This window comes from Centruroides vittatus, unplaced genomic scaffold, assembly GCF_030686945.1.
Source record: "Centruroides vittatus isolate TY-2023 unplaced genomic scaffold, ASM3068694v2 contig_854, whole genome shotgun sequence".
NCBI lineage: Eukaryota > Metazoa > Arthropoda > Arachnida > Scorpiones > Buthidae > Centruroides > Centruroides vittatus.
Window position 1 is genome coordinate 3103942 of NW_027122558.1, and position 11000 is coordinate 3114941.

Sequence of the window (11000 nt, forward strand, 5' to 3'; positions counted from 1 at the left end):
TAAGCAATTATTTGACAGGGATTATGCAGCGCATTACGAATATTTGTTATTTCCGTTAAAGATATTGTAGTTGTATGCCGAGAAGAAAATATTAACAACATTCACAACAATCTCAGTTTGTATTTATGTAACATTAATTAGGCTATTTCATTTTTAAACAAATTCCACTTATATAAAAACTGTACGAAACAAACGAGAAAAGGTTAGTGGGAAAAATAAAACGAAATTATACAAGTTGATTAATTAACTAATTAATTTTTAATCAAAAGAAATTTCTACGAAAAGGGATTTGAATGAAATTAATGAGTTTCTAGTCATTTATTCCGAGCTGTAACGTAATGGGGTCAGACGTGGAAACGAGAAGAAAGGTGAATCTATAATACCAAAAATAAGTAGGAAATTCGTTAACGTTGAGAAGAGAATATACTGTAATTAAAGCGCCCGTTAACGGGTGACTGGGAACACCGAACAAAGTGTAAATAAGATTGTTTATTTGAAACAAATTCATTTTATAATATGTGAATCTCTTAGGATTTAATATTTCGGAAAATAAAAAAGCATTCATTTTTAGAAATTGACTATAGGATTTATTATTGGAATAATTGAATGTAGTAAAATTCGATTATCCGAACCCCGATTAATGGAGGCTCCCGCATTATAGGAAGCAAACCCGTGAATACATCATTTTTCTTACACTGTAATTAATAAAATAATAACTACAAATTTTTATTCTTAAAATTATTATACCGCTCGTGTATTAGCTGTGTAATAAACGGCATAAAAATTGTCGTCCTTATATTCTGTATTATTAAAAACTAGCGGGTGGGCCCGGCGTTGCTCGGGCAAAATTAACGATAGTGAAGATTAAGATTATTACATTATACTCAACCTTACACGTTTTCACAGAATGCAAAAATTGGGTTCCCCTGTTTCCCCAGACTAATTAGAGAATTTTTAGATGGGTCTAAAAATATGTTCGATTTCCCGCAAAAATGAAAAAAACTGTATCTGCGTCTTGCATGTCGCTTTCTCTTAACAATTCCATTGTTACGTAACACTTCCATTGTTAACAATTCCGTAGTTATGTAACACTTTTATTGTTGACAATTCCATTGTCACGTAACACTTCCATTGTTACTTAACACTTCCATTGTTACGTAACACTTCCATTGTTGATGAAAGTGTTAAGCCTTATTTCTGTCCCTCTCTCCCGTGGGGGGAATTTCGAAAAATCCCTTCTTAGTGTGCGTTCTCGTGACGTACCCTAACTGTGTATCAAATTTCAACCTTCAACTCCTAACCGTTTGGGCTCTGCGCTGATTATTATTATTATTATCAACTCGTCTCGATTATATAGAGGTTAATGTTACCTATGGTTCCAAAATGGCGGCTCGTTTCTGATTCCAGCAAATAGAAGAAAGAAAACAGTGGGGACGCACGTTTTAACCTAACCTAACCTATTCTAATAATTTTGTTAGTAATAATTATGGTAATTTATTAGAATAGGTTAGGTTAGGTTAGAACGTGCGTCCCCACTGTTTCCTTTCTTCTATTTGCTGGAATCAGAAACGAGCCGCCATTTTGGAACCATAGGTAACATTAACCAAAATAGGTTTTAAAATTAGACAATGGGAATTTTTTATATTGGTAATTTTTTTATGGGAAATGTCCGTTTTATCCGAGGTAACTCGGATAATCGGGAATCTACCGTAATTCGAATACTTTAGAGGTAAACAATTGATATAAAAGATATTTACATAATTACAAAAGCGTTTAACGTCAACATCTGAGCGGGTACTTCGGGCGAAATCGAATCTCTTGGAGACGGGTAAATTGAATCTATTTAGAAACTGAATATATCGTTTCTAGACTTTTGTTGCGTGAACACGCGTAAGGAATTGTCAAAGAGAATAATAAAGATCTCATTAAAGGAATGAGAACACGTTCACCGGTCGAAGTTATCTGAAGAAAGGTCGTGTTTCTTTTACTTCCATTTTTCAAACACGTTTGTTTCAAATCGTATTAGAATAAATACATCTGTTTGTAAGCCCGAAGCATTTGAAATTTGACCAGTCTCTGTTGTTTGACTTTAAATAAAAAATGAAAGCCCGTAGAGACGTAACACAAATGATTCCAGGCAATACAGAAAAGAATTTTTTCCTTTTTGGTTAAGGATACGTACGTATAATGCGCGCATACCCGTGTTTTTTTAGAAAATAATATTTATATACCAACGACGGAACCGAAAGATAAATAAGTTTTTGTTAAAATGCTTTTTGTAGAAAGGATAGAACGGAGGAATTTTCCTCAAAGAAAACGAATGGCCAACGAAAAATGTCGAAATAAATAACCGGAAGAATTATTTTGTAAACAGAAACGCGATCCGCGACAGTTTAGTCTCTTGTAAACACTAAGTGTACATAAAAATAAATAAATTACTCGAATTTATTTGAAGAAAAACACAGAAAGTATAAATACTGATAAACAGCAGATTTCTTTTTCAAAATTTTTTCCGAATGAGCGTCGAAAACACCGGAGAAGGTTGTAAATAAAAGCCACCGTTTACAGTAACTGTATGTTTAGATTCTTAGAATCGTCGCGTAAACGTCACCTTTTATAAAATATTTATTTCATAAGAAAAGTTAAAATTTCAAAATTACTTTTCGTTGTCCGTAATTAGAGATTAAAAATTAAATTAGAAATAATTAAAATTACTAATTGGAAACTAAATTGATTGTTAGCCGTGTATTGGAAGAAAAATTTTAATCTAGATTTGTTTTTAAAATAATCACTTATTGCATTTTTTATAGTTTTTTAGCATTATTATAGCAGATTGGTCATCGGTACACTCGGAAACATAACAAATCGTCTAGTAATTAGACGTTTTGTATTTTAACAATAACAACATTCGTTATTATTATTACTTTTTCTTATCTTTTGGATAGAAGACAAGATAAAACTTCAGTTTAAAAATGATATTTCTATTTAAGTTATACAGAAATGAAATGTTTCTTTGGAAAACGTTGTTATTATATGTAAATTGTTAAGGATACGACACTATCATCTGTCCTGGGAGAAATAAAACGTACGACATCCGACAGTATTGTTTATCCTTAATAATATATAGAATAATAAGTACCGAGTAAATATTTTCTGACGGTACGTCGATCATGTCTCTGCAGAACAACATCTATGATTGACAGAGAAAGATATTTCATTGTTTGTCATTAGAAATCTACAGGTGCTTAGGCCTCGAGTAGAAAGGATTTATGCCTTTTCTAAAGACCTTATAACTCTCGAATTTCAAGTTTATATAATTATAAAGCAACAAATTTGGCCATATCCTTAGATCAAACACGTTCAAATCTTAGTTAAATTCGTACACACTACAATAACTATTGAAGAATGTAAAAGCTTAGGGGGCAAAACAATCTTAAACTCGCGTATTGTCATTTTGAAAAATATATTTTTTTTCTTTTTGCTAAAAATGTTTTGTTTAGTGTCGCTAAATTAAACAATTGGCAGGATGAGAGATCGATATCTTCGGCACTACAAAAAGATAATAAGGATCGATAAGTTGATCCTAACCGACAAAATGATGTGAATTGCATTAAATGCCGTAGAAAATAACGGATTACTTGAGCTGAGCTCGTGTTAAAATAATCCTTTGATAGTTTTGCAGTCGGAGGAGTGATAAATACATATATAAAACGTATGGTTATTTATTGTTATTTGTATAACTTTAATTTCAATAACTCATTATAGAAAATTCGATAAATTTTATTTGTGGAATGCATTTCGACCGTACATAGATCCTATTTGATCACTTTCCTACCGAGAGGATCGCTGTTAAATATAGTTACAGACTTTTAATACAGGATAGCGAGGAGGATTGCCTATGTCAACTGTCAGTGTGTGTGAACTAAATAGAAGAATAAACTGTATTTTTAGGTTTTTTAAGTCATTAGAGTATTTTATTACGTTAATTATAGAAGGAAACAAACAGTTATTTTTAGTAAGTGTAAAAAAAGTTTTATATTATTAAGAAAAAATAAAATTATGTGTGGCGCCATCTGTTATCTGATTTTGTTATAATTTTTTAATATATTTTTAATTACTATAAAATGGCAAAAAGCTTAATTTTAAGGATAGGGGTGAGTTTTATAAAAGTGTGTAAATGTTAATAACGAATAAAATCTTCATTAAGTCCTACCCCTCTCGAGATACATGATCCCCCTATCCTCGTAACCTTTCATCGTCAAAATTTAATAGCATTAATGTCCCTCATATACAAATCACTATGCCAAATTTCGCTTTTTAATCTTTATCCCACCCAGATATATTAAGCGAAAAAATAAATGCCAACATCCCCACACATATCCACAGAGTTTTTTAGCCTGAAAAGTAAGAAGAATCAGTTGGTTATACGGCAGTTTGCAGTGTAAACCCATGTCATTTAGCTAAAGTAATGCGGGTATCAACATTTAGATAAAAGTGGCTGAAGTGGGTCTGCCGAAATGCATTCCACTAATAAAGTCGGTTTTTTAAAAATTTGATGCTCGGTTTGATACGGTTTGATAAGTATCTCCTATCTCGCTCACACACATGCACATATATATACAATATATAAACTATATATATTGTAAAGTTTAGCTTTGTGGCCTCCTCGGTTACGTGAAATTCCCCCGTAAAAGTACATAAGTTTTGAAATAGATCAAACTACATCTTGGCGGCCACAATTATAGAACGTTTTAAAGATGTTACCTTTAAATATAAGCCAGCACTATTTACGGGTATATAATATTATACAAACGGTGTTTTTTTACAGTAAAATACTATGAAAAAATAGTAATACTACACATTACACTAAGTGATTAATTATCATAGAAGGCGAGTATCATTTTTTTAATTCAATTATATTTGTTTGTTTTTTTACTATTGATTGTAGCAGTTTGCTTCTCACTTTGTATATTTAAATCTTGCGCTAGTTTTGTATCGCCCGTGTGTTTTCCATTGATTTAAAACTGCTCGAGTTTGTTCGCCTAGTTCACACGACTGTAGTATGGCCTTCATTTCGGCTGAGAGCCATCGCCTTTATTCTCCCTTTCCTGAATCTCAGAAAGTAACAGAAGGATTGTTTTTCTATCTCGTCTGTACACTCAGTTAAGCTGTCAGAATCTGTCGACTTAATACATTGCAGTTGTGAATAATTCCTGCTGAATGCGTCAGAGTTTCCGTCGTTTCCATATTATTCGCAATAGCTCCTGCAGAACTGTAAGCATTCTCGTTGCCGGAGGGAAATCTGACATTTTCCAGAAACATCTCTGAATTGTTGATGGCAGAACCGTCTCTAAGCCCTCGAAATCCATTAATTGGCTTAGGAGACAACGTTCGGAAACCAATTCAGAGGAGGACCAGTGGCACAAACGGAGATTCGTCTTCATCCTTATGGCGTGTTCGACCAATTAATGCAAGTGTCTCTATCACCGATTGGCTATTCGAAAAAATTTCAATCCGTTGTGAGCGACAGGAAAACGTGAAAAAGGAAGAAGCCACAAGACGATGGGTACAATTACGAATGTCCACTGGACTGCTTTTGTTAACGTCATCGATATTAGTGTATTAAAAAAACAGTTAAATTTACCTATGGTATACAAAATGGCGGCTCGTCTCTGATTCCAGCAAACAGAAGAAAGGAAATAGTGGGGACAAACGTTCTAACCTAACCTATTCTAATAAATTACCATAATTTTTACTAACCAAATTATTAGAATAGGTTAGGTTAGGTTAGAACGTTCGTCCCCACTATTTCCTTTATTCTGTTTGCTGAAATCAGAGACGTGCCTCCATTTTGTATACCATAGGTAAATCTAATCAAAAAAACATCGTTTATGCTAATTATAATGGTGCGGCGAACGTGCTTTCTACGACTGATGCAAACATAGACAATAAGCAAACTTTTACAAGAAATTTGACCAGGTATTAAAATTAAAATTGTCCAGTAACATTGATTTTAAGAACTGGACAAGAGGTATGATATTGAGTTTTTTTGGGATCGATTTGATTGCAACAACACAGACTCCAAACAAGAGAGTTGTTGTTCGTTAAGAGACATCATCCGTACGCATTTCACGTGTCGGCGACCGCAATGATGAGGGTCCTCTTAAGAGAGATCAATTGAAATGAAGTTACTTTTTTATACCGTTTTGGAGCGGTGTTCGTTAAGAAAGGTTTCTTTGTATATTCATTCTACTTTTGTTAATTATACCTTCTTTTAAATTAGACTTTTTCAAGTTAAAAATCGATCTGTTTATAATAATAGAATAAAAATAATTCGTATTTTATTACCTAAAAACTTCGCATACGTACTTTAGATCAGAAAATCGTTATATTTACAAAAATTATTTTTATTTGAGGAAAATTAGATTAAGAAGATGTATTCAAACGTTTAAAGATCGAACAATATAAGAAATGCATCGAATGTCTTATATTTGAGAGATTACATTTTGATTAGAATAGACACGTGGTTATATTTCGAAACTCGAACCAGTTAAAATGCGAATATTTGAAAATAAAATCGAAGGAAGTAAATGTTTGACATTAAAGGGATTTCTCTCGACTTCGGTCGAATCTTTAGTTTGGAAAATTTTCGAGCGAAAAGTACTCAAAAATGTCAAAACTTATTCATTGAATCGCGACCATCAGAATTTCCCAATAAAACTTTTCTATTCTTCAAACTTAATCAAATTTTTTCGCTGCAAATTTCCCGATTGAGGAAGTGAAAAAAAATGGAAATAAATTTACGTTTTCGATCAATTTTTTATGAAATTCTGTCGGGTTTCTTCTGTCGACAAATAATTTTATTAGGCATGTCTTTAGACAGAAAGACCAAATAATTTCTGAGAAATTCCTTTCGCTAACGACGTCACCGATAATAATACCGAAGAGAAAAAAGGAAATTGGAGTAGCGAGAAAAGTAATACTATCGAGTTATTTCTTTTTATTTTACGTGAAATTCTTTACTTCATTTATAATTTTGAAGAATTGAACAATGTTTTAATTTTCTATTTTAAAACTGCACTAAAGCCTTGCTCTTTATATTTAATTTTCCTAAATATGCATAATTTAAATATCATTAAATTTTAATTTTAACTAGTCTAATTCAGCTTAATTGTCCTCTAAGCCAATTGTACAGTTTTTAAATGTTATAATCGAGTGAATAGTTTTATAAATGAGAATATATATATATCAGACGAGGAAACCTATTTTATATATGTTATTTGTTGTATACTATTTGTTTTAATGTACTTAAATCTCTCATCTTATGTTCGAACCGATACAATAAGCATCTTTCTCTTCAAGTTTTATCCTCTTATTTTCGGCGAAGTAGTGAAGAATTGTAAATCTTAAATCTTACGACGTCCTTCCCGAGTTAAATTTAACAACGGTTTTGTTAAATGTAGTCGTTTGTCTTTTCTCCAATCGGCTTAAATTTTATGATTCTCGGCATCGTGTACCGTACTTTACACGGGAAAATCGTTTAACAATATCCACACATTGATTTTTCCAGCGCATAAATCTGTCAACTTACAAGAAATAATAATTGTAAACTGCATATTATTTACTTTTATACACGCTTATAATTTATGGCGGTTACCTCGCTAATACTTCTAAGACAAAAAATATTGTTAAAAAATAAAAAATTAAGTAGTATTTTAAATTTTCATATTTTTGATTATTATCTGATTGTCCTTAGGGAAGAATATTTTAAATCCCTAATTAAATTTTTAATGATATCAGTATAGAGAGAAAAGAAAACACACTGGTTTACTTTCCTATTATTATTTCGGATAAAAATTATTAATAAGAAGAAAGTAAATGTATTGATGATAATAATACGCTCTCTCGTATTGAAAATGTATTGATAATAATAATAGCTAATTCTCGCTGTTAAAAAAATCCATTTTCGAATTCGCTTAGTTTCGTACTATCATAAAATGAGAGTTACACTTTATCTACGTTAGCAGTTTTCTCTATTTATTCTTGCGATCTTTTCTTGTGATAGTAAACATCATCTATGTGACATGCCCCAAAAGTCAGGTGCAATCTTCTATAACATTTTAATAACAAATTACGTTAGTCAATTAAATTAGCCATTTGGAAGTAAACAATCTAAGTTATTTTTCTACATAGTCGCCATTCTTTACTAAACACTTTCCCGGTGAGACAAAGAAAAACTTTTTTTTTTTTTTTTTTGAAAAAATCCTCCACCTAGTGATTTGAACAAATTAAGTTGTTATAAAAGTTTGCGAGTTACATGTCCCGTATTATGTTTTTCTAGTCCTAGAGAATGGTAAATCATTTTAATAAAATACAAAGGCGGTTCAACTTCTGCCCGGAATTTTAGTACTGTATTTTTCGACGGAACCGTAAGTGTTACACGGTCCCGATTTATGTTTCTTTCTCTAGACTCTATCCCTCCACTAGCTAACATTTTTACCGTCGGCTCCCCGGTGGCGCCGAGATGCCGTCATAAGGGCGCCGCGAAATATTCAATTAAACAATTCGGCAATTTTCTTGGAATTTCCAATTCTCGAATTTTTGCGCCAACAATCGTGTATGCTGACAAAATTCCAAGAATTTAGCAACTTTCGAGTCTTTCATTGTTTTCTTTCCCCACCCATTCTTTAGTGGTTTAGTCACTAAAGCTTGGGTGTGGAGCTAGCCGCTAATTGTGGGTAGCGCAGTAGCAAGTTGGATTTCTGTTCATTCGTTGTCACCATCTTAGTGTTCGCATTAGTTTTTGTTTGTTGGACTAACGACTAACTTAATAGTGTGGTGGTTAAGTTAATTTTCAAAAGTTATTTTTCTGATCATCCTAAAAATGGACAAATTCTTATTAAACTCGAATAATAAAGATAGTGCTGAATCTAGAGAGGATGTTCCAGAAACAAGTGGCAAGGGTTTCGAGAGGCGAAAACGTCGTAAATATGACGACAGTTATTTGGATTTTGGCTTTACATCAATAAACGAAAATGATAAGGAGAGACCACAGTGTGTGTTGTGTATGAAAGTTTTGGCACCAGAATGTATGCTTCCAAGTAAGTTAAAACGACATTTAGAAACCAACCATTCTAACTTTGTTGGTAGACCTCGCGACTTTTTTACCAAAAAGTTAATTGAATTAAAACAACAAAAAGGCAGCATGTTTAAACATATGTCAATACCAAATAATGCTTTGCTAGCATCATACAAAGTTGCATATAGAGTTGCTAAGTGTAAAAAGAACCATACCGTCGCAGAGCAACTCATTCTACCGGCTGCTGTAGATTTAGTGAACATTATGATTGGCGAGTCGGCGGGAAAACTGCTTTCAAAAGTCCCTTTGTCTAACAATACCATTAGTCGCAGAATTCAGCACATGGGAGAGGATCTCAATATACAATTAATTGAAAAATTAAAAGGAAGTGAATTTGGATTGCAACTCGATGAGGCCACAGATAATAATAAGGACGCACACTTGATTTGTTACGTACGGTTCTTAGATGGTAATTCAATCGTTGAGGACCTTCTCTTTTGTAAAAGTATTACTGGAAGTACAAAGGCTCAGGATTTGTTCGAGATCCTGAATATATTTATGGTTGAAAATAATTTAGAATGGACAAAGTGCGTTGGTGTTTGTACTGACGGTGGTCGTTCAATGTCCGGCTCTTATGGAGGATTGCAGGCGCTTATTCGAAACAAAGCTCCAGATTCAGTTTGGACCCATTGCATCATTCACAGAGAAGCACTTGCATCAAAGTATATGAGTCCTCCACTAAATATAGTTTTAGAACGTGTAGTAAATATAGTAAACTATATAAAAATTCGGCCACTGAAAGCAAGATTTTTTAAAAAAATGTGTGAAGATATGGGAGCCGAATACACATCTTTGTTGTACTACTGCCACTCACGATGGCTCTCTCGCGGGGGTGTATTGTCTCGTACGTTCCAATTACGGCAAGAAATATACGCTTTCCTTGAAGAAGAAAAACATGAGTATGCCAAACACTTTGTGGAAACAGACTTTTTGATTAAACTCGCATACCTATGTGATATTTTTGAAAAGTTGAATTCGTTGAATCTCTCCTTACAAGGACGCAATATGCACATTTTAAAGCAAACAGAAAAGATTTCAGCTTTCAGAAAAAAATTACAGCTATGGAAAATAAAAATTAATAAAGAGTGTATCAGTGATTGTTTTCCCTTGTTGCACCAGTTTGTAACCTCCAATGAAACTAATCTGTCTTGCAATATAAAATCCATTTTTGTTGATCACCTATCAGAGCTTATAAAAAAGTTCGAAAAATACTTTGAAGCAGATATTGATAAATTTACATGGATTCAAGACCCATTTAGAGCCAAGACTCCATCTGAATTTACTTCTTTAGAAGAAGAATCTCTTATTGACTTGTCTTGCGATAATACTTTAAAGTTAAAATTTGGTAGCATGGAACTTTCTGATTTTTGGATATCAGTAAAAGAGGAATATCCACTGCTTAGTGGTAAAGCTCTACGAATATTAATTCCGTTTGCAACGTCCTATTTGTGCGAAGCTGGGTTTTCGGCAGTCGCAGTAATAAAAAGTAAATATCGCTCGAAAATTAACGTTGAACAAGAAATGAGGGTCGCCATATCCAATTTTATTCCGAGATTTGAGAAGTTGTGTAGTGAACATCAAGCCCATCCATCCCATTAATAATTTTAATAATGTTAATCAACAATGAACGTTCAATAAATTGTTTGTGAATTTGAAATTCGTGTTTAATTTATTTTTCAACTAACCTAACCACATGGTGGTTGTCCAGTCTCAATATAGATATTACCGAAACAGTTGAAATTAGATATTTTATATTATCCCAAGGAAAATTGTAAGTATCTGTTTTTAATTTTTCGCTGTTAAATGGATAATCGCTTTTGAAAAGGAAAGTTTTCCAATTTTTCAAGAGAATGGTCAAATC

General features: G+C 32.7%; 1 protein-coding gene across 1 annotated transcript; it reads left to right on the plus strand.

The window, feature by feature from the left end:
- Positions 1 to 8884: 8884 nt before the first annotated feature.
- LOC136982537 (zinc finger BED domain-containing protein 5-like) lies at positions 8885 to 10738 on the plus strand. The gene has a single exon (XM_067279032.1). It carries the CDS (start codon positions 8885 to 8887, stop codon positions 10736 to 10738), a length of 1854 nt encoding a protein of 617 aa, XP_067135133.1.
- The last annotated feature ends 262 nt before the right edge of the window (positions 10739 to 11000 follow it).

Coding starts and splice junctions, on each gene's coding strand:
- LOC136982537 (XM_067279032.1), top strand. CDS start 8,885: ATGGACAAATTCTTATTAAACTCGAATAATAAAGATAGTGCTGAATCT.